The following is a 25,552-nucleotide window of genomic DNA, read 5'->3' as shown; positions in this document are numbered from 1 at the left end:
AATGCTCTGGGAGGAGAATACTGCATAGCTAAACAGCCTAGGCTGTGACATCACTGGTAGAGCAGGACTACATACCAATATACAGCAATATATAAATATAGTGAGTGGTCCTGATGCGGAAAGCAGGACAATTAATGTAACATTGGGTATCCTAAATAATTTACTGCATTTTACTATATGTCACTATGGTGCTTGCTTGCCATTGCATTGATGCAGATTTTTTAACAAAACCAATGTGAAAGTAGTCAGCACAAGACTGGTCTAGAATAAATATTATTAGCTTAGGTTCTAGTTGAGTTTTGCTCTGTGCTTAAACAGTGTTGTATTGAAAATATGGCACCCATGTCACTGTGCTGAAAGTTATCTAATTCTATAGAACTGTATTTTTCAGAACATGAAGTCATACTCTAGGATCTTATAGAGCTATTTCCAGGAGGTGCGCTTAGTAGTACAAGATGCCAGTAGTTTTAAATCAGGATGATACCGTTTATTGTCCAACTTAAAAGAAAGAGTTTAAACTTTCGGTTGATAAGCCTTCTACAGACTCAGTTTTTGTACTGAGTCTGAAAAAGGCATATCACTCCAAAGCTTAAACTTTTTCTTTTAAGTTAGCCAATTTAAGTTTGAAATGAGAGCAGATGTACACTAAACCTACCTTAAGCAACAGCTAATTTAAAGAAAGACACTTTATTGAACAAAGAACAAAAATGTATGAAGGTTTTAACAAATGCTAACTTATAAAATACATTAGAACTTACAGTGTCAAGCATACTGCATGATTTCATCTAACAATGAATGTTATCCTCCGTTCTCTCGCAGTGTAACAAAGCTGGTTCTGAGTGTATGAATGGAACCAGCTGTGCACCATAGCAGCACATCACTCTTACAGTCTAAATTTAGAATAAGCTGCTCCGACACACTGAAATTACTTAGAACTGCCTATCCCTCAATTGTTTTCTGATGCCTAGTAATCATTTCCATTTACACTGAAACCTCTGTTGTCATTTGTTCACAGCAGTAACATTCACATCTCAATTCATCCATTTGGAAATCATCTACTACGGTTATCTGGACGTTTCTGCAGAAGTTGGCATACGGTGACAAAGCATTTTTTTCTTTCATGGGTTAAGTAAAGAGAATGAAGAACTCATCTTTTATTTCAAGTTTTAAGGTGCCCGATTGTTCGGCCCGTTCAACCATCCGCTTAGCCAATTTTATTGAATTGAATCACAATCAGTGTTGCAAGTAGCATGCTGATTAAGCAACCAACAAACGCAACAACCGACAAATGTGTCGTGCAGTGCCTATCTGCCCCCCAAGTGTAAAAGTCGTTGTCCCCCTCCGGGGCCCATGTAGTGTAAAATCTCACCTGTCCAGTACCTGAGATTCCTGGTCACCTTCACTGTCACTTCACTGTCTCCCCCCCCCCCCCCCCCCCTGTGTGGCACCAGGAGCATATGTGTGACGTCACACACGGTTTACGCATCACCAGGTGGTAGTTTCGTGTGGCGGTGGCGCTCGGGGGAGACATCGAGGGAGATGGAGGTTGCAGCAGCTGGACAGCTGAGATTTACAATGCATCGGCACCGGAGGAGACATTTACATTTGGGGGGTGGTGAGATGGGCTGGAATTGGCATCCCCGTGATAGATAGATTTCATGCTAAAATCGTAAATCAGTCTGTGGTGTATGGGCAGCCAACAGATCTCTCTCACTGATCAGAGAGATCTGTCTCTTTGTCATTCTCCCCATACATCGTTAGATACATGGGCACCTTTAGGCTAGGTTTACAGGTAAGGTGCCCACACACTGGCAGATTTGATCATCAGATAGATCCCTCTCTGATCAAATCTGAGAGAGCTATATTGCTGCCTCCATAGTGCAAACAGATTTCCAACAGATATCATGCTGAAATCTTTTGGAAATCTTTGCAGCCGCCTCCTCCTGCCAGGCGCTTCAGGTCTCCCCCATGTACTGTACCCCCTGGGCCTGTGGTGAGTGTTGCAGGCTTGCCTCTCTCTTACCTCCAATGTCCCACATCTTTTTCCATAGCCACCAGGGTGCCTGTACCATGTCATGAGACAGTGTCACACGCACTCTGGCAGCCATGGAAAAAGACGTGGGACACAGGAGGCGACAATCAAAATCTAACTTTTGTACATAGCTCTAGACAAAGCCTGACTCTCAAATTACCAGGGAGGTCCTAAACTCTCTGAATGTTTGCCCTCACTATATGACGTCTGATGTATTGACACTTACGAGCCCCTATGCTCTGAGAGATGCAGCCTTGCAAACACAGGTACAAGGCACAGCAATTCACAGTTTATCTGTAAAGGAAAACATTGCATAAATATTGCTCCAGATTGTGTACTTCTGAAGCTGAAATGCTTCAGATATTTTACCATCACCTAGCAGTTCATCAGTGTATACAAAGGAATGTGAGTCTCTCCTTTTGTGCATGCAGCGCTGTACTGGTTGCTAGAAAATCTGCACTGTTTCAGCTCAAGAAGCACACAGCAGTGGGTGTGGCACTGTGTGCAATCTGCTTTCATAGAGAGCTATGTACTCACCTTGTTCCTTCAGCACTGACTACCTCATGGCAAACGCCATTACTTGTGAGGTGCTACAGTTGAGCACAAGGTATTCTGGAGTGGTCACTCTCCCCAGGCTTATCACACCTGGTTCACTGGTGCACAGTCCTTCTGTGGATCACCACTCCACAATTGGCAACAGGTAAAACAACAATGAAGGAGGCACTCAAAACATGTACACCTGAAGAAGTGGGAGACCCCAAAACATGTTGTGTTCTGCAACTATCTAGATAAACGCAAGTTTATAAATGCCTTTTGAGTGCCTCCTTAATTGTTGTTCTACCAGGAGCTACAGTTGGTTGTATTGTGTGGGAATAAAGTTCCACATTTTCTACACTTTATATATGGTTATATGCTAACAACAAAGTGTAATCCATAATAAGGTTTATCCAGATCCAATCAATTTACCTTCAAGTTTCCAATCATGGGGATACTTTGATTAATTCTTAACACAAATGATGTCCTTACCCTTTCTTATCTTCTCCTGATATAGCTATGAGATCATCAAAATCTTCACTTCTTCATTGATCCATTAAAACAGAAGAAAGAGAAACATATCCATACATTAGTTATTGACTAAAACTGACGTAAGCAGCAGGTGACTTTTACAAGTTCTCTAGTACTGTTAAAGTGAACTACCAAAGTGGCTGTGCTATCAACCTGCAGTTACTACACATACATCAGATGTCTCATGACAGGATCCTAGGCACATCACCTAACCTCATCCCATACTGCAATGTGACCAACTAATCATCCAGGTCATACAGGTACCTGGTGCCTATTCAAATACCAACCCAGAGGAGAGTCATTATTTGCTTACTAACTCTAGAGTGCTTGTAGACCAAGCATAAACTTGTGTCAAAGTACCTTACTGAGCCCACTATAATAATGCATTGTTATTGTTGTTGAAAATTGTTGTTTCATACATGTTATCTTGCACTTAGGTTCACAATAAGCCCTCTCTAACCAGGTGGGAGCACAGAGAGTATTTTTGTAATTACTGAGTGCATTTCTGTCAGGGTTTAACCGTGTTCACACCAAATGCCTAATCCGGTGCAGGGGAAAAAAAATAGATCTGCTTTATAAAAACTGAGTACAGTAAATCCTCAATACTATTTACTGCATATCCAGTCCTCCAACAACCTTTGCCTTAATGCCCTGTGCATTTACCGCTCCCATGCACGCCTGCAGGATTTCTTAAAAGCCGTCCCACACTCTAAAACTCCCTTCCACCGCCCATCAGACTTGCTCCCTCCTTCAGCACATTAAAGCAAGCCCTCAAAAACCCACCTCTTCAAGATGTCCTACCCACCCCCTACCACACAATAACTCTCTACTGATAACTTATTCTACAGCTCTACCTAGTGTGTCCATCTCCCATTCCCTTTGGCAGGGTCCTCCCTTCCCGAGTGTATTGTAAATGGTCGTGTGCTCCTTCCTGCATTGTACTTGTATTACTGGGCCTACCTAACCAGCCCATCACATGATCATGAATTTTGTACCGTTTGCCTTGTATAGCTTTGTCCTATGTTTGTATAAACTTGTTACGTCTGTCATTCTTTATCATTGGGTACATGTTATGACGGCGCCGGGCAGTTCAGTTCAGCACAGGACAATCCGACTGACAGCTCTCCCTGCTGCCGCAAAACTCCCCAGCGACGCTGGGTTACTATTCACCCTCTGAGTTGTAGCAACTTGGAGGGAGATGTGATTCGGGGTCTGTCAAGTGCCGGATCCCCGAATTACCGTTACGCGGGTCCCACAGCATAGCATTGCTGCTATGACAGACCCCAACTTCAGCATTTGGCACTGGGCGCCAAAATGAACTGCTTCGTTTATCATTGTATGTATTTATTTTCTACTGTTCCGCAATATGTTTGCCCTTTATAAATACAATAAATAATAATAATAACATACTGCAAACATTTTGACCCTTAAAGTATACCTTCATTTTTTAATCATTGCTGACTTCCTTTTGAAAATGATAATCCTCAAGCTGTAATGCTGAGCCTCTGGCTACAATACCTTCTAAGACACTCATCTGAAACAAATATGCAGCTCTGCAAACTTCCTTGGGACAGTAGTTTAGAAACATTATGACCAGAATATTAGAATAACTGAATCTAATAACTAAGGTAATTCGGGTGCTGATGAGCAGCTGGTAATATAAGTACATCCAGTGCATAATTTGGGTGCCATTTACAAAGAAATATTTTGTGGTTACAGATATCGGGGGAGGGACATTTTAGTGGTGGAGATTGAGGAGCAGATATGGGGGGGGGGGTTGGTGTTAAGAGTAGGTAGAGGGGGGGTTAGTGTGAGAGGAGGGCTAGTTAAAGTGATAGTAGAATATTAGTAAAATTACCCATATTCACCTATTAGTATTAGCGTGTGTGCCCAATTGTATGATGTTGGTAATTTTACCAATGTTACCCAGCACTCAAATTACCGCAGCACCTTTCGTCAGTGTACGCCAGAATAACATACAATATAACACTTTTAAGAAAGAGGTTGGCAGTGGCCGCATCCATTTCTATCTAGTACTTAAAGAGAAGCATGTAGTGAGAAAAATATGAAGACTAATATCCTTAGCCAAGATAATCCTGACACTGAAGCTGGAATCCAGGCCTCCCTTTTGCTATGAGCTAGTCACTAGTCACCACCTTGTCACTATGAGTGGTGATGATAAAGTTCTTTACAACACTCAAAACATAAAATGAATAATCTGCATAGATTGCATGAAATATTTTCCCTGTTATGTATTTGCTGGTTCATACGTCCTCACAGTTTTGTGACTATGTTGGCTGTAATATTTCTACATGTTGTCATGACGTTATCATATATGGTAATGTAATCTGGGGTGCAATTTTTCATGTATTAGAGTGTTTTCCTAGCTGTAAGAGCAACTTGGATAAGAAGGCTGCTCTTCATTTGTGTTGCTTGGGGCATATCATAGATCATTTCATGTGCAAGGGATACTTTTTTTCTGGTTTTGAAACATGTCTATCAGCCTGGCTTATCTTGCACAAGGGTTTTCTTTTTAAACTTTAATGGATTTAAAAGCTCCCTAGTGCTCTTAACATTGCAATTTTCAATTAATAATCATCTGTTCATTTTCCATTAGTAAACCCAGACAATTCATTTTGTTCCAGAGACTAATACACTAAAACATTTTAAATGAAATATTTATGAGTAATGTTAACTATATAAGCCAAGTATTCTTCTTTAAAAAACAATTTCAGCCACGCGTTTTCCAATACTTGTATAGGCAGAGATTTTTTAAAAAATATGTATAGGGTTTAGCTCGTATCAAAGAATCCACCTTTAAAGTACCTACTCAGAAGCACAGAAGGACAAGTCAAGAGATTTTTAAAGAGGATCTGGAAAGGTATGTGAACACGCCTGATCTCTTTAAACGACGGGTCGTCAGACCCGCCCGTGGGGTGGCCATTCTGACGACAGTTTCCCCGTGTGTACAGTCTGTTGGCAGGCTGATAAGGCTGGTTTCGACTGATACGCTCGACAGATCAGTCTTATCAGCCTGCCGACCCGTCGTTTGAAGAAATCAGATGTGTGTATGCGCCTTAAGTTTAACATACTACAAAAACAGATGCTTACCTCGGGAGGGGAAAGCCTCTGGATCCTAATGAGGCTGCCCCCGTCCTCCTTTGCCTTCACGATCCAGTGGTGGGAGTGGGACGTACAAACAGACCACAACAATAATAATTCAGTGACATCACTGATGGCTTACTATTCAGGCTCTGGCAGGATTAGCCAAGCCCGATTGGGTCTGCTCTACTGTGCAGACGGCTCACTTATGGGCAGTAGAGCAGACCCAATCAGGACTTGGCTATTTCTGTCAACGCCTGAATGGTAAGCCCATAGTGCATCTGCATGGCACGCCATTGGATTAATATTGTTCTGGAGCCCGATGACTACTGTGCCCGCACAAGACAAGGTGTCCCACCATTGGAACGTTAGAGGGGGACGAGGAAAGCCTCTTTAGTATCCAGAGGCTTCCCCCTCCTGTGGTAAGTACCCCGTAGGGGCACTTTTTTCCCCTTCAGCCACTTTTTAATAAGCATACCTGAACTGAGACCAATATGGAAGATGACATATTTATTTCCTTTGAAACAATTCACAGGGCCTGATTGGCCTGCTGAGCTTCTATATCTAATGCTTTTAACCATAGACTTTGAACAAGCATGCAGGTCAGATGTTTCTGACTGAAGTCTGTCTGGATTAGCCGCATGCTTGTTTCTTTGTGGGATTCAGACATTGCTGCAGCTAAAGAGATCAGCAGGATGCCACGTAACTGGTATTGTTAAAAGGAAATAAATACGGCAGTCTCCATATCCCTCACACTTTAGGTGACCTTTAAGCGTTGGCTGAAAACTCAGGTAGAAACATTCCTGCATTGGATCACCTCTCACCCCACCAAAAGTAACCAACGTTAGTACTGGGAGTTTCTCACTTGCGATCCATGCCTTTATTTTATGGAACATTTACATACAATGACAGGACCAGTTCAATGCACTGGTTTATATGCCACACTTACCTTCTGGTTTGTCGAGTAGTAGTATTTTTAATTTCTATTAGGTTGTCAAGATTTTGACTCCTGAAATAAATATATATGTATTAATGTTCATACGGGTATTATTTGGAAGTTACTCACACTTATAAAAACTAAACCCATCACTCAGGATATTAGCAGAAGCATACATTTATCAATTGTTAAAATGCCCTCTAATACTAGCACAGTAATCAGGATTCCTGTCGTCAGCCAGACAGAACAGGAATCAATGACCCACAACAGTTTAGATAATCTTATACAGTAAAAGCAAGTAGAACAGTGGCATTAACAGGCCAGATGTATAAACATCAAAAGCATGTTCCTAGATCTCTCTCATAGTTTGCTTTACAGACTTAAATGACTCTCGAGGTGAAAAAGTGATGCCATCTTTACTTACCTGGGGCTTCTTCCAGCCCCTACAAGTGTTCTGGATGCCCCACCGCAGCTACGGGCACTTTTCCACTGGCCGCCCGTAAAGCTCACGGACCCACCAGGTGCATACTGAGCCTGCGTCCACCAAAAGTACGCAGGCACAGTACGCACCCAATGACGTAGGCGTGCTCACACGCTGCTGTCCACACATGCACGCGCAGAAGTGCCGACCCGCCAATGGGTCGGTAAGCTTTCCACCTGCCAGCAGTAAAGATGTCGCCATGTGATAATGTAAATGTAAATCAGGGAGAGGAAAGATTTTACAATGGGCAAACACTGATGGACTCATTTATAAATAATTATTGTAAAAATTAAGCACCTTTTTCCTTACGTTAACTTCAGTGCAGTTCCTCTTTAAGAGTGCAACTAGAGATGGGTTAGCTATCATAAAAAAGTATGAAATGGGCAATAAACAGAAATATATAATTTATATGGAAAAATAGTTACCTGGACTTTTCAGGCTTTATTTCAATCAGCTTGTTAAGTTCCTCGTCCCTAAAATATATTCATTTCTATGAGTTAAACCCACCACTGTATCCAGAATCAATCATATAACAACACTAAATGTAATTTTGCCTTCCTAAAACAGAAGGTATCTACCATAATTTAACTGTAAGTGAGCAAATGTAGTTTCCCATGATGCATCACCCCCAAATATGCAAATCATCTCTTTATGCCCTTTGATAGCAAGGTGGTTCTGGGCCACCATGAGCTGTGTATTCCTTCATATAACAGTCAGTGACAGTCAGATAGCAAATGTGCATGGAAAAGGCAATAGTGGCATCTGAATCTGCATCATCACACCCTGCCACACTGCAGCTAATTTATCTCGAGTTTAGTAATAATAGTCATAAGTTTAGTGCATGCAGTATAGTAATATATATTGCAACCTATGCAATAACAGCAAGATTAGATCATGCTTGCATTGTGATAACATACATAGATAGACAGACTCAGCACACAGACTTCTGGGACACACAGGAGTGGGAGATCAGGGTGCCTCTCAAGTTCTGTACACATGCTAGATGAAACTCCATAACGACCGCCTCCGCTGAGAATACACCATGAGGACAGCGGTCCCCGATGCCCCCTGGCGGTTCAACCTTTATTGATTTTACATTCTGACAAATGGTAGATACTTATAATGCTAATTTATTTTATTTTTTATATATTAATGTTAATTATACTAATAATAATAATAACAATATATTTGGTTCCACCTTTTACGCGCATTCTTTGTCGTGTCTGATATCTCAACAAGGACATCCAGCTGATCTCTTGAATAAGAAATTGACAGAGAAATAAAAAAATGAGATTGAAGTTGTAAAAATAACCTTTAAAATATAACCTTACACTAACATTAACCTTTACATAACTAATACTAACCTTTAACATAAATCCTGCCCTAACTTTCCATGACTTTAACCCTGCTCTCACTTTAACATTAGTACCTTATCAACCTAATACATTTGAACAAAACCAAATGTATCTCTTAAAGTGTACCTGAGATGGGGCTCCTTAACCTCCTTAGCGTTCTGGACGAGCTGAGCTCATCCAGTAACGCCGCTGTCCACCTCTCCGGCCCTGGTGGGCCCATTTGCACAATTTTTTCTTCAAACACACAGCTAGCACTTTGCTAGCTGCGTATTTGTTTTGATTGCGACTGCTCGCCACCGATCCGCCGCTACCCACCGCGAAAGAGGGCCCTCCCCCGCAGACCCCTTACGCAGCCTGGCCAATCACCGCCAGGCTGCGCTATGGGGTGGATCGGGACTCCCTGTGACGTCACAACGTCGATGACGTCGCTCCGTTCGTCGCCATAGCGATGGGGGAAGCACTAAAGGAAATCCCGTTCATAACGGGATTTCCTGATGGGCATGATCGCCGGGGGCGATCGGAAGGGTGGGATGGAGGGAGCAGGGAGTGGGGGAATCATGTAGCTAGCAATAGGCTAGCTACATGATAGGCTAGCTACATGATAAAAAAAAATTGGGCTCAAAAACCCTCCCGCGGCGGCACGGCCGTGGGAATCAGAACGCCCATCAGGTTAAAAAATGTATACCTACCTGGGGCTTCCTCCAGCCTGATTGCTCCCTCGTCCTCAGTCACCTTCTTTTTCGCCCGCAACTGACCCCGAAAAATCCTCCGGTCGGGGCCAGTGGGAGAATACGCAATCCGACCAGGCGCATGCGCAGTCCAGCCATGCGCGCTCCCCACCTCTCAGTACTACTGCCCAGGTGCAGAACATTCTAGCTGACTTAAACACTGCCACATGAATGCGAGCGCGCATGCACAGATGGCCCCAGGCTGGAGGACTTTCTGGAGCCCAGGGAGTCGAAAGAGGACGGCATGGGAGTGATCAGACAGGAGGGGGCTAGAGGAAGCCCCAGGTATGTATATTTTATTGCTGTGGCCCAATCTCAGAGTCACATTAAGTCACATAAGATACCAAAAATATAGGTGCTGAAAAAACCTGCAGCAGGAAATCATTAAAGGTTGGTTCACACATAAAAAGGTGTCCAGTCTTCTCCTGTCAGTTTTTGACAGTTGGCATCAGTTTTGTATGTGTTTCTATGGATGTGTTCACACAGGTCCAGTCCAGTCCTGTCGGTTTTGTATGTTTTTCTAGAGGTGTGTTCACACATAAAATAGGTACATTTCCTGGCCAGTCAGGTAAAACTGATAGAAAACTGATGCATAACTGACAGGACTGGACTAGAAATGTACAGATTGTGTGAACCGAGCCTAACTGTCCTGCTTACAGGTACTGCTAAGGTTGCTGTAAGCCATAGGTATGCACGGACTGGTAAAACGGGGTCACTTGCACACTCTGGACCCCCCCCCACACACACACACACACACACACACACTTTTACTGCAATAGTAAAAATCTAATATTTCAAACATAAGAAATTAGTTTTCATTAAAATAAAATGTTTATAAAAGGGTCCAGTCAAACAACTGGTTTCAATCCATGTCTGTTAATTTTATAGCTGAAAAAATGGCCATTGTTACTACTTCTATTAGATAGATACAGGTCGCCACCATTAGCAAGTCCCATCAGAAAAGTTTCACCAGACAATTACAAATAAATGTACAATGTACTCTTGCAGGTATACTGCAGTATGCAAGGATGGAATAACTGAATCTAAGGCCTAGCCTTTATGAATGGGACCCTTAGATTGGTTTCTGAAATGTGGGATGTCTTGCTTGTTGGCTGCTGCATAAATCCATCCAAATATATTATTTGTCCAAAATTAAAGGCATGTCTGGTTTTTAGTTCTGACAAAAAGTACAGTAGATCCTCCTAGCCATACTCTTTAAAGCTTATTAACATTTTTTTTTTGCATATTTAAATTAAAACATTATAAAAATGTATTTGGCTCCACCTTTTGTTAGTGCTCTTTGAGGTGTCTGATATGTGAATAAGGTCATCCAGCTGATCTCTTCATTTAGAAAATGACACAGAGAAAGCAACATGAAATTAATATAATGCAGCCAATAGAATTCTGTCAAAATTACTTATAAACATTTACATTTGCAGATTAAGTAACCAGCAAATCACATTTACAAGTGTAGTTACAACAACACAAAGATAGTAGCAGTGGTAGTAGCAGAGGTAGTAGTAGTAGCAGCAGCAGCAGCAGTAGTAGTAGTAGTAGCAGCAGCAGCAGTAGTAAAATAGCACACTCATACTTAGATTGGTAATTTAAAGAGAATCTGTTCTCTAAAATTCTTACGATAAAAAGCATACCATTCTATTCATTATGTTCTCCTGGGCCCTCGTTGCTGTTTCTGCCACTCCCTGCTGCAATCCTGGCTTGTAATTGCCAGTTTTAGGCAGTGTTTACAAACAAAAAACATGGCTGCTAACCAGCATGTGATAGGCTGAAAGAAGCTCAGTCTGTGACTCATACAGAGCCTGGAGGGGGCGTGGAGAGGGTGTGTATAACTTCTACCTATCACAGCAGAGCAGCACATTCCGGCCTGAGCCGACAAAGCTGACAAAGGAAAGAAGAATAGATTATATAACAGAGATAATACAGCCACTGTGGAACTAGGAAAGGCTGCAGTTAGACAGACCACATTAGAACAGGTATAGGAACTTATAGGATAGAAGAAATAAGGCTGAAAATTTTGTTACAGAGTCTCTTTAAATGTAAATCTGCCATCGGTAGTTCTAGCTAAAGAGAGTAGAACCCACTGTCTATAAAGCGTCTTAATTACTGTTTACTTTGAACACCATTACAAAATTTGCATTTGCAGTCAATAAATATTCAGATTCCTGCTGTCCAGCCTGCTTATATTGTCTCTGCATCCCCTGGAGAGCACAAAGCACAGGAGGGAAAGGATGAGGGTGGGCTTCCACTGGTTTACCTTGCACAGTGCACCATTTCTGCATAACCACACCCCTGTTCCTACATTATTTTCTGTTTGATGGAGATCCAAAGATTACCAAATTTATTTAAAAAAAAAGTGCTTACATGATTGCCATATTTGTAAAGAAGATATCCGCAAGACTCCACCGTATAAATTGCCACAGCGTTCCCTCATTGTGGAGAGCAACATATGCTCCATTAGACTAGACTGGAAAACAGTGTTTTCCACACATCCCGATCTACTCAATCTGTAGATTATAGAATGTAGTGCTTATCGCTACTTCTTCTTAAGAGAAACAACAGTCACCGCTGATATTCCACTTGTCCATTCAAGTGGATGGGGCTGCAGGTTGTCACTTTAGTGTAATTATGGTGGGCAATTATAGTACTGGTCACCACCATAAAAAAAAAAATCTGATCTCCCTTTTATAAATACGATAAACATGGTATTCTCAATGGGGCAATCTGATTTTTTTTTTTAAATAATGATCACAGACGTGGCAATTAATTAGCAGTTTTCCCGTTTTAGGCCCCTTAAACTTTACAGCAAGTTAAAATAATTCCCTAACTTTTTACATATAATTGGCAGTTCTTACCGCTACCTGTTTCCTTTTTTGCCTCAGTGGCATATTTGGGGAGCTTTGATAAATCCTCTTTATCGGAAGTGCTCATAGACACGGACAAGTGCTTTCTAAACTTGGCATGTGTGAGTTCCCAAACCGTGCATGCTCATTGAAAGTAACCTACTTGTACACAAAAGAAAGAAGACCTGTAGAAACTAATTTGCACATGCCCAGTGCAGATGTGTGGTTAAGGAAATTGCACATGAAAGCTCGTTCACAGCTGTGAGAATTCCTAGAAGTGAGGGTGTGACTGCCAGACAGTCACATAATAAAATACATGAAGACAGGCAACCGGGATGATGGGGGATGACCCAGGGAGTGGTAATAGGTTCTAAATACATCCTTATACACATTTTTTTCAGTTCAGGTGCAATTTAAAGTTGTACATTATTAAAGTACCACCAGTTTTCCATTGTTTTAAGACCTGAAATGTGTTTTTGGACAGGCCTATAACAAAGAAATGTAGCTTGGACCAATGCATGGACCACAGCTATATATGCTGCTCATGGACAGATGACAATTGTTGACTGGACAATATAGCTTAGAAAAAATACACATTCTGTTGTGGTGTAAGAAAGGTGGACTCTTTCTGTAGCAATTGCTTAACATGTCATCATTTCATACCTTTTTTTCTCTACTGGAGGTTTGACTTCTATCAGGTTGCCCATATCCTGAGTCCTGTATAATATATACTATTATTACTATTGTTATTATTATTAATATATTAGAATACATGTATCATTAATGTACCCACTTATGAACTGTGTGCTGCATTTTCACAATACATCACAAGTAACAATGTTTTATTTGAATCTTAGACATAGTCACAGCAGCCTGAAAACAAAACTGTCATGTCTATTCATGAGCCTTATTGACTATATAACACAAAACTATGGTTCTAAGTGAACCTCAATATTTATATTACAAATAGGATTAAATCAGTTAGGCAATTCACGATTAGTATAGCACCACAAAAGAAAATTGCTTTATGTACAGTGGGATGAGAAAGTTTGGGCAACGTTGTTAATCGTCATGATTTTCCCGTATACATCGTTGGTGGTTACGATATAAAATGTCAGTTAAATATATTATATAGGACACACACACACAGTGATATTAGAGAAGTGAAATGAAGTTTATTGCATTTACAGAAAGTGTGCAATAATTGTTTAAATAAAATTAGGCAGCTGCATAAATGTGGGCACTGTTGTCATTTTATTGATTCCAAAACCTGTAGAACTAATTATTGGAACTCAAATTGGCTTGGTAAGCTCAGTGACCCCTGACCTACATACACATGTGAATCCAATTATGAGAAAGTGTATTTAGGGGTGTCAATTGTAAGTTTCCCTCTTTTGTTAGATTTCTCTGAAGAGTTGCAACATGGGAGTCTTAAAATAACTCAAATGCCCTGATGACAAAGATTGTTCACCATCATGGTTTAGGGGGAAGGATACAGAAAGCTGTCTCAGAGATTTCAGCTATCTGTTTCCACAGTTAGGAACATATTGAGGAAATGGAAGACCACAGGTTCAGTTCAGTTTATGGCTCAAAGTGGCAGACCAAGAAAAATCTGGGATAAACAGAAGTGACAAATGGTGAGAACAAAGGCAATGTGGGGCTAGTGTGTGCCCCTTTAATGCGATCTGACCCCCGCAGTCTTGGTCTCGGCTGCTCCCGATATGACCACTGTGGAAATAGGAGAAAAGAAGGGGCGCTCTGAGATGGTGAGAACAGTCAGAGTCAACCCACAGACCAGCTCCAAAGACCTACAACATCATCTTGCTGCAGATGGAGTCACTGTGCATCGTTCAACCATTCAGCGCACTTTACACAAGGAGATGCTGTATGCAGAGGAAGCCTTTTCTCCGCCAACAGCACAAACCGAGCCAATTGAAGTATGCTAAAGCACATTTGGACAAGCCAGCTTCATTTTGGAATAAGGTGCTGTGGACTGCTGAAACTAAAATTGAGTTATTTGGGAATAACAAGGGGTGTTATGCATGGAGGAAAAACAACACAGCATTTCAAGAAAAACACCTGCTACCTACAGTAAAATATGGTGGTGATTCCATCATTCTGTGGGGCTGTGTGGCCAGTGCAGGGACTGGGAATCTTGTCAAAGTTGAGGGATGAATGTATTCCACTCAGTATCAGCAGATTCTGGAGACCAATGTCCAGGAATCAGTGACAAAGCTGAAGCTGGGCCCCGGCTGGATATTTCAACAAGACAACGACCCTAAACACTGCTCAAAATCCACTAAGGCATTCATGCAGAGGAACAAGTACAATGTTCTGGAATGGCCATCTCAGTCCCCAGACCTGAATACAATTGAAAATCTGTGGTGTGAGTTAAAGAGAGCTGTCCGTGCTCGGAAGCCATCAAACCTGTATGAACTAGAGATGTTTTGTAACGAGGAATGGTCCAAAATACCTTCAACCAGAATCCAGAATCTCATTGGAACCTACAGGAAGCGTTTAGAGGCTGTAATTTCTGCAAAAGGAGAAACTACTAACTATTTATTTCATTTCTTTTTTGTGGTGCCAAAATGTATGCACCTGCCTAATTTTGTTTTAAATAATTATTGTACTCTTTCTGTAAATCCAATACATTACAACTACAATACAACTTCATTTCACTTCTCAAATATCACTGTTAACAAGGTTGCCCAAACTTTTGCATCCCACTGTAAATCATTAATAACAATAATAGGAAAAGTATACAGCAGATCATATCCAGGGAAATGGTCACCTCTTGACAGGTTTGTTAGATTTTGGCCCTACAATTTTGGCATGGTACTTCTTCTGCCTATATGTTGTTCAAGAACAAAGCTTACTGTAACATCTACACAGAACTACAAAGTTGGCCCTTCTCAGTGGTAGGAACATTGTGAGTATTGCAGTGATAATAATTCCAGTTGACAAGCACCAACTTTCAAAATTAACTTAAAGCGGTATTGTCACCATAATCAAATTTCAACAGCAACTGGTCTGAGTGTATTAAGTGATAAAGATGTTAATCCTGCATTAAAAACTTGCAAAACTGTTTCTGCTGTTATGGTTTGGAGTTATCACATACTTTAGGAGCACTGGCCCTAGTGCCAAACAGTGCCAAACAGTTGAATGCTGGGAGTTCTTTTTATCTATAGTATTTCCCTGCCTAGCTGCTTATCAGAAACACCCTCTGATCACTTGTGTTTACAAGCAAGGCTGAGGTGACTCAGTGATTGGATGTGTAAATAAAAATAGACAGTGCAGTTGTTAGTATACACCTCAGTGGGAGTGTCTGAAGACTCTGGGAGCAGCTAATGAATACGCAATGAGCAAGAGAAAGGAGGGGGGAAAGCAAGGGTCAGGGAGGATATGATGTCAGCATTAGTTTGGCAAGATGGCCACTGCCTAGAATAGGATTTTCTGCTTTTCCTTTGTAAAATTCACAGGAATCCTTATGTGGATAGCACAATACATCTGTTATGTAAGTAGAAGTAGTATTTATCTACTTATATATGTGTTTTTTATTTCTAGGTTAGCATGGATGTCGCTTGTTCTTTAAAAGGAACCTGAAGCGAGGAAAATTATTTAAAATAAACACATGATGTAGCTGCAAATGAATATTACATACTAACCTCACCGTCAGTTCCTCTCAGAAGCTCACCATTTTCTTCTTACAGTGATCCCTTCCAATTCTGACAATATTTTGTCAGAACTGAAATATACCAGTTGCCGACAGTTAAATATCAGCGGCTGTCAGTTATAACTGAATGTGCAAGGTAATGTCCATTTCCCTATGGCTCAAGTGGGTGATATTACAGTTTAACAGTATATTGACCAGGAAGCTGTTAGGGGGTAATGACCATTTTTAAAATGGAGGACGGAGAAATCCATTGATCACAGTGGACAAATGGGACGCAGGAGAAGAGAAAGAGATTTAGTAGTAGACTAAACAGGAGACAAGTATGACCTGTGTATGGTTATTTTGACTTTTTATTTTCAGTTCAAGTTCTCTTTAAATCGTTTAATTTAAACCTCCCACTTTTAATCAGTATTATCATTAGCCTTGTTCTCATTGTAAAATTATAAGTACTTTATCAGATAAATAAGCATAACAATGTACTTTTTTACCATACATCATAAAACGTTACAAAAAATATAGGTGCCAAACAAAACTCCTCAGCAATAAACCATCGATCTACCTGTTTAGAGCTTCTCAAAAGTTTAGAGACTGGTGTTAGCCATGGATGCTAACAGGATAAGTAAGGGGAGCACTTGAAGGATACGGGCTAATCTTAGTGCCAATTATTTTCGTATTCTAAAGATAAGCCTACAGATAAGTATTAATGTATAGTAGTGATACTTTAATGTTTCAGATTTTTGTTGCGGTTCTGTTGGTGATTTCAGTGCTTGACCTTTGTTAATCATCTAGCCCTAACCAATGCTCTTATAAGTAAATGATAAAATGTGGTTCCCAACAGGGATGGTCGTAGTCAGCCAACTTCGCTACTCTGGAAATACGCATAGTTTTACGCAATTACGCTTCGCCAAACTGCGGCTTCGAAATAAAATATTTGCTTCTTATGCATTTAGTAGACTACGCGTTAAAATACGCAATTACGCGTCAGAAAATTTTACGCATTAATTCCTCTTTAAAAGCTTATACCGGGAACTCTTCTATGCGTACATTCCACTTTCCAATGCGTAAATTTGTAAGCAGACAAGCACGCGGAAAATTAGACGCGAGTAACGCATTCGTAGTTCACTACGCAATATACATGTTAACTACGCATAGAGGGCGTAAGCTACGCGTATCGGTACTTCGCTAAGCGTAAGTTCGTAAGCGTAGTTTTGAAACTTCACCTACAAACTATGATGCGTAGATGCGAACTACGATGCGTAAATTCGCACTGGCGTAGTTTCTGCTCATCCCTGGTTCCCAATGCCATACCATTCTGATGCCTAACCCTAACCTTATCACCTCCCCCTCCCCCTTCTCCCCCATGTTAGCAACTTCATGATGCCTATGCCTAACCCATAAACTATTTCCCATAACCCTACCCCTAACAGCAACCCTGCTAAACATACCTAATTTCAAATGATAACTCTGATTAAAACTCACCTCATATGGTCTTCATTGTCTGCCATTGATATAGGCTACATAATAGCTAAACAACCATGACAAAATAAAGCATCCTACTCCCATTTGTATTACCCTGAGCCCTGTATTATCTCATTTGCTATTTCAGCATTTATGCCAGTATTTCACTCCACTGTTGATGTTCTGGGTTTTTAGTTGTTTTTAGTTTGCATGTGATGGACCAATAAAGCTTATAATATATTTTTTGATTATCAAATGGTCTGGTGCAGTTTTGTGGATCTACTTTTCTTTTATCTAGTTTATCAAGCATTTTTTATAACAAGTTGGATTCACACTATTTGACCATTTCTGTTATATTCAGCAATAACCTACCCTTTGTTGCTCACAACTTTAGAACTTGAAACTTCAATGAGATTCTCCAGATCTTTACTTCTGTAGACAAAACATAATTGCCCATTTGTTCATTATTAGCTTGCTTCAATACATTATTAGATGCTTTTTAAAGATGACACATTCATTGGTTAAACAACATGGAACTGAATGAAAATCTAATAAAAACTGAGGTATTCCTGAAAGTCCATTTTTCCTTGATCTAGCAGGGCAATAATACAGGTAAGTGTTTGGCCATCTTGAGGCAATAAATGCTTTCAGAGACAATAAGATATGTTACATGTTGTGCACAATCATCCTTAGCATGCATATGGAAGCTGAAGGTTAATTTTTATTCTAATGTTAATTGGGGTCATGGGGTGATTTACTAAAGTAGATTTTCAATGAGGAGACCGAAGTGGTAATTTCAGTGTGTTTACATCAAACATCAAATCTCGCGCTTAGAAGTTCATTTGTTTCATCTCTCTGTATCTGGCTGGATGTTGGAAATGAACATAGTGAAACTTCTCTTCACTGCCCATCTACTTTAAGGAAGGTATACATTATCCTATTCTCCAATAGATTAGATGTTTAGTAAACATTGATCAGGAAAAGCTGTTCTTCTTTGAATACTGAGCAGGCAGGACTGTAGCAGTGCAGACCATAGGAAGGAGCAGCAGAGGGACCTGTACTGCAGTGACCAATAGAAAGCTTGCAGCTGCAGCAGGGAGAGGAATGACGAATATTAGCCTTGATCTCAGCTGATTTAATATCTTATGGGACACTGTAGCAAGGTGGTAAATGATCATCAACAGATAGATCTTGATTATTTACCTCATTTAACCATTTGAGGACCGGGGTGTTAAACCCCTCCTAGTGACCAGGCCATTTTTTACTAAATGGGCCACTGCAGCTTTAAAGCCTCGCTGCAGGGCCGCAAAACTTGGCACACAAGTGATTCCCCCCCCCCTTTCTCCCCACCAACAGAGCTTTCTCTGATCTCTCCCCAATGTTTATTTATTTTTTTTATATTTATATCTTTATTTTACTAATAAATGTCTATTTTTTTACCCCTCCCTCCCTCCCCGAGCCAGCCAATCAGTGTGATCGGCTGTCATAGGCTTCAGCCTAGGAAAGCGGATCACTTTTGTGCAGCCCAGGGGGAGAGCCGTGTCACACGGCTGTCCCCAGTACAGCGCTGCCGTAGATCGCAGCGCTGTACATAGTAAATAGACGGTTTCGCAATCTAACAGTCTCCTAGTGGCAATCGCCGCTGGGATACTGATGGCGGACTGGAGCTCCGTCATTCCAGCGGGGTTCCCTGCTATCTCCGCCCGCAGCCATTCATGCCAATCGGCATGGAGTGGTCCTGGCGCTGCCGTGCTACTCACGCCAATCGGCGAGGAGCAGTCGTGAAGTAGTTAACACTTTCTCCTCCTGGACGTAGAGCTACGTCCAGGAAGCCATGTGCGCTCCCGCGCGCTCCCAAGGCCGATCGCACACGTGCACGCGCGCTCCTGGTCGTGGATCGTTAGCCCAGGAATCAATCAATCGGGCCATGGTGCCCGATCACTGATTCCTCTCCCCCGCAGAAAAAGTGACAGCTTCTCTCGGAAGCCTTGCTTTTTCTGCCTCCTACGTCCCTCTATATCCCTCTAAGCGTACATGTTACGCTTAGAGTGACGTCATGTAAACAAACCTTGTGGCCAAAAAGTAAAACTACATCTACATTAACCACTTCACCACTGAGGGGTTTTACCCCCTGAGCACCAGAGCAATTTTCACCTTTCAGCGCTCCTTCCATTCATTCGTCTATAACTTTATTATTACTTATCGCAATGAAATGAACTATATCTTGTTTTTTTCGCCACCAATTAGGCTTTCTTTAGGTGGGACATTATGCCAAGAATTATTTTTTTCTAAATGTGTTTTAATGGGAAAATAGGAAAAATGTGGGGAAAAAAATAATTATTTTTCAGTTTTCGGCCATTATAGTTTTTAAATAATGCATGCTACTGTAATTAAAACCCATGAAACGTATTTGCCCTTTTGTCCCGGTTATAAAACCATTTAAATTATGTCCCTATCACAATGTTTGGCGCCAATATTTTATTTGGAAATAAAGGTGCATTTTTTTCAGTTTTGCGTCCATCCCTAATTACAAGCCCATAGTTTATAAAGTAACAGTGTTATACCCTCTTGACATAAATATTTAAAAAGTTCAGTCCCTAAGGTAACTATTTATGTATTTTTTTTAATTGTAAATTTTTTAATTTTTTTTTAATTACAAAAAAAAAAAAAATGGGGAGTGTGGGAGGTAATGAGTTAATTTTATGTGTAAAAGTCATTTATTTGTATGTGAAAAATGTGTAGGGTGTAGTTTACTATTTGCCCACAAGATGGCCACAGTAACTTTTTGTTTTAATGCGACCTCCAAGCTTCCTTCCGGAAGCTTGGAGGAAGAATAAGGAGGCTGGACACGTGAGTTTTTTCTCACAATGATCGCGCTGCCCATAGGAGAGCAGCTGATCATTGCGGGGCTTAGATCAACGAACGGGAATGGATTTTCCCGTTCATTGATCTCTGGGCGAGCGGGCGGCGGCGTGTTTACTAGCGGCGGGCGGCGTGTTTACGAGCGGGAGCGCGGGCAGCGTCGGGAACGCGGAAAGTACGTGTTTCTCCGTCCCTGGTTTTTAAAGGATGGAAAAAGGGGCGGAGAAATACGTACGCGCGGGGGTAAAGTGGTTAAATAAAAATAGACATATATTTACATTTAAATAATTACTATTTACATCCCACCCTCCCAAAAAATGTTTAATAATAAAAAAAAAAAATTACAATAAAAAAAGCACATAAATATTTACCTAAGGGTCTAAACTTTTTAAATATCTATGTAAAGATGAAATATTTCAATTTTTTTATTATAAGCTTGTAAATAGTGATGGATGCAAAATGGAAAAAATGCACTTTTATTTCCAAATAAAATATTGTCGCCATACATTGTGATGGGGGCATAATTTAAATGGTGTAATAACCGGGACAAATGGGCAAATACAATACGTGGGTTTTAATTATGGAGGCATGTATTATTTTAAAACTATAATGGCCGAAAACTGAGAAATTATGAATTTTTTTCCGTTTTTTCTTATTCTTACTGTTAAAATGCATTTACAGTAAGGTAGCTCTTAGCAAAATGTACCACCCAAAGAAAGCCTAATTGGTGGTGGAAAAAACAAGATGTAGATCAGTTCATTGTGATATGTAGTGATAAAGTTATAGGCTAATGAATGGGAGGTGAACATTGCTCGGATGCATAAAGTGAAAACAACTGAGGGCTGAAGTGGTTAATATATGTAATGCAGTCAATGCATTACCCCAAATGACTGATCTGCATGAAAGCCAAACCTATGCAGACTCAATAGGTTTTCTTTGCCGAATCTGTGCACTGATCAGGGCAAACTGATCAGATTCCTTCAAAACAAGTCTGGAATACCTTTGTTTTCGGTCCACTGTGGTTCTCCTTTCTCCATTGTCTGTAACTACAGGTTTAGCAGGGAATGGAGGCCTTTAAAAAAATAGAGGATCATTAATGTGCACTATAGTTACATATGTGTAGTTTTTATTTAGTAGACAGCTACATTCAGTTTTTATATTTATATTTATATATCTAAGTACTTTCATGTGGCGGTGACACTGAGCTATTTCTACTGTATTGCATGTAGTTCCACTGGCCACCAGTAAGTGTCTTCCTCTGCAGTTATGCTTTACCTGCAACTGATTGTATGGAAAATGAATATCCCATTCAAATGTAAAATACATTGCTGTTGCATCCAGTCATTTTAGCCAGTTTGTGGCCCAGTCTGTTACTGTCCTGAAGTCTGTCTATCTGTCTACATACAGTAGACCAGAAGCCTTGCCCTATCATTCTTCTTCTATGACAGACCTTCCCACACTCTGTTCTGCTGTACTGTATATAGTTTGCTTTAACCTGACAACTGTTATTGCCTGCATTATGGCAATGGTCTGCCAAGAGTTTTCCTTGTCACAATGTTATGTGTCTTGTGGTGTCCCTACTCACTTTTTGCAATAAAATAATGAACACTTAACACCTATTCAGAAATGGACATGGTGCGCTCCCCCTCACTTCCCCTCTCACTAACGGTCCAAGCTTGCTTCACCCTGTTAATGCCACTTAAAACATCCAATACAATATATAATATAGTCTAAAAGGTGCGCTACTTCCACAATATGATACTGCACTAGTGGTCAATAATGTCATCAGCAATATTATCCAATATAACAGTTCAGTCCACCAAAACGATATGCCATAGACAATCTTGATTTTCCTTCTTGAATTCCCAATGCACCTCAGGAATAAAAATAAAAATAAAAGACCCTCATCGTGTGAATTGCACACAGACAGTCCAGCCACCTTCCAGAGGAATATATATATATATATATATATATATATATATATATATATACGGTATATATATATATATATATATATATATATATATATATATATATATATATATATATATATATGTATATATATATATATATATATATTGCACCATGCTAAATCAGATGGGTCCACCTGGCCAGACCGTGAGCCCTCCACCAATAGGACCTTGCTCACCTTGTGTGGTAGCTGCCCTGACCCACAGACAGCACCACCAGCGTTAGCATCAACCACAGCCCAGGCTTGATGGCCTCCTTGCAGTGACTCAGCAATCTCACCAATTGCTCAAACAAAGCGAAAAGCAATCATTGCGCAGGCTGCTGGAATCTTAACCAACCTTGGATTCCAAATTCCAATCACCCTTAAAACTGGCTTATTCCAAGTGTGTTATTTTTAGGGGCCCACCTCCTCAGATAGTGCCCTCCACCCTCAGGAACTGTTCTCACCTGATCAAGTTTCTGCCCAGATTCACAGACAGCCCAAAACGCTTTGCTCACACAGTCCTGGTTCACACAATGGCCTACGCGATGGTGGTCTTTTATTTTTATTCCTGAGGTGCATTGGGAATTCAAGAAGGAAAATCAAGATTGTCTATGGCATATCATTTTGGTGGACTGAACTGTTATATTGGATAATATTGCTGATGACCATTATTAAACACTAGTGCAGTATCATATTGTGGAAGTAGCGCACCTTTTAGGCTATACTGTACTTAACACCTATTCCTGTGCCCTTAGAGGAAGTCAATTATTCTTTTAATGAGCCATATTAACTGCGTACGCCCTGCTGTATCATGTACCTACGCCCCTCTGGACTTAATTTAAAAAACAGGGGCATAGATACCCCCCCTCCCCCCTTCCCAGGAGGGTACTGATCATTGGATGGAAACATGTGTTCCCAAAGCCAATTAAAATGCCTGTAATAAATGATCACCAGCATCAGCAAGATGACACACAGAAATGCATTACTTCCTGTGTATTGAGCTACTTCCTGTGTACTATTCAGTACACAGGCAAGTGTGAGGACATCTAGTGGACAAAAAATAAAATACAAGTACACTACATATAAATAACATAAATATATAAAATCCCCATTAATAATTAGCCCTTTATTCCCTCCTCCCCATTTTCATCAAAATAAAGCAGTTATTTCTGTTATTTTTGCAAATAAACTCGTAATTATTTATATAGTGTAAAGAAACACAAAACAGAAAAAACACCTTTATTTCCAAATAAAATATTGTTGCCATACAATGTACTGAGAAGATAATTTAAGAGTTGTAGAAACCGGGACAAATGGGCAAATACAATTTGTGGGTTTAATCTATTGTAGAAGGTTTTATTTAAAAACTATAATAGATGAAAAGTAAGAAACTCTTAATGTTTTAAATTTTTTTCTTATTCTTCCCTATAAAATGCATATAAAATAAAATTATTCTTAGCAAAAAGTACCACTCAAAGAAAGCCTAATTTATAGCGAAAAAAAACCCCATTATTATTTGCTCATTATAGTGATTCTTTTTGTTACATTTGCACTAGCGGACTCTTTAGGTCAGACTGTTTAGGTTTATATATTGATTGTTTGGGTTATGAAAATTTTCAGACTCCTATACATATATTTATATCTCTTTAATTGCCTTAAAGTTTTATTATTGTGATATATTGTATCTGTATATTTATAGACCTACATATATGTATTATTCTTCCTGACAGAACGCATCATTATTATTTGATAAGGGATTGCCTTTTCATGCATTTTCTGTAGTGATTCATTATTAACAATATGTTGAGCTATATATTGATGCTGGTACTGTGGTCCCAGCAAATATTTGTATTATCAGACCCACATATGTATTTTTCCACTGGTATAGTCCCACTTTTTGATGTTTTTGTTTTGTTTTCAGTGATTGTATTGCTGTCATTTTCTCTGTGTATAATTTTTTCCAATAAATTAATATTGTGCAGACATTAAGCCCCCCTCTGCTCTCTTTTTACAACTGTTTAGAATGATTCTGCACAATTTTGTATCTCATTTTATTTACACTTTATGTTCCCTTTGAAGCAGACCTGAATTCATGAAGAAAAAAGAAATAGAGCAAAAAATGTGAGGCAAGCTGTAGGTATTTTCCTGCATGCTTAAAGGGACTCCGAGCAGTGCAGAAACTATGGAAAGATACATATCATTTTAAAGCTCTCTTTCTCCTCTTTCCAATGATATATAAACCGCCGCCCTACGCCTTTTAGTTTTCGCTATTTTCGCGATTGAAATTGCCGCGGCCGCGATTTCAATCGCGAAAATAGAGAAAACTAAAAGGCGTAGGGTGACGATTTAGGTGTCGCCAGAAAGAGGAGAAAGAGAGCTTTAAAATGATATCCATCTTTCCATAGTTACATTGTATTACACAGGGCGACTTTTTCCTAAAGTCAGCAGCTCCATTCTGCTGAATAAAGCTGCTGACACTGGGGAAAGTGTCGTCCTGTGTAATACAATGTAACTATGGAAAGATGGATATCATTTTAAAGCTCTCTTTCTCCTCTTTCTGGCGACACCTAAATCGTCGCCCTACGCCTTTTAGTTTTCTCTATTTTCGCTATTGAAATCGCGGCCTCGGCAATTTCAATCGTGAAAATAGTGAAAACTAAAAGGCGTAGGGCGGCGGTTTATATATTACTGGAAAGAGGAGAAAAAGAGCTTTAAAATGATATGCATCTTTCCATAGTTTCTGCACTGCTCGGAGTCCCTTTAAAGGACCAATATCACGAAAATCAAAAACATTTAAATATGTGAACACATACAAATAATAAGTATATTTCTTACAGAGCAAAATGAGCCATTAGTTACTTTTCTCCTATGTTGCTGTCACTTCGGTAGGAAGTAGAAATCTGACGACAGGTTTTGGACTAGTCCATCTCTTTATAGGGGATTCTTAGGATTTTTTGTTTCAAAAGCATGTAGTGAATGGCAGTTGCTGCTCCGTCCAACTGCCATAAAAGTGTATGGTTAACGGGGAGATTGGCCAGCATCATTGT

General features: G+C 40.2%; 1 protein-coding gene across 4 annotated transcripts in view; it reads right to left on the bottom strand.

Moving 5' to 3' along the window:
* Positions 1-25,552, bottom strand: part of SCEL (sciellin) — a 115,717-nt gene that overhangs the window by 20,661 nt on the left and 69,504 nt on the right. For 2 of the 4 annotated variants that reach the window (XM_068267894.1, XM_068267895.1), the window contains exons 14-21: positions 21,552-21,623; positions 18,062-18,121; positions 13,222-13,275; positions 10,985-11,041; positions 8,816-8,872; positions 8,043-8,090; positions 7,149-7,208; positions 3,059-3,109 (exon numbers count right to left, since the gene is read on the bottom strand). In XM_068267894.1, coding sequence (XP_068123995.1) covers positions 3,059-3,109; positions 7,149-7,208; positions 8,043-8,090; positions 8,816-8,872; positions 10,985-11,041; positions 13,222-13,275; positions 18,062-18,121; positions 21,552-21,623 — 459 coding nt within the window. The remainder of the gene's footprint in view (positions 1-3,058; positions 3,110-7,148; positions 7,209-8,042; positions 8,091-8,815; positions 8,873-10,984; positions 11,042-13,221; positions 13,276-18,061; positions 18,122-21,551; positions 21,624-25,552) is intronic. The other 2 variants (XM_068267896.1, XM_068267897.1) reach the window with 2 other exon arrangements.

The sequence above is a fragment of the Hyperolius riggenbachi genome, chromosome 2 (genome assembly GCF_040937935.1).
Source record: "Hyperolius riggenbachi isolate aHypRig1 chromosome 2, aHypRig1.pri, whole genome shotgun sequence".
Classification (NCBI taxonomy): domain Eukaryota; kingdom Metazoa; phylum Chordata; class Amphibia; order Anura; family Hyperoliidae; genus Hyperolius; species Hyperolius riggenbachi.
Note: the sequence above shows the minus strand (reverse complement) of the source record. Positions and strands in the feature narration are given on the sequence as shown.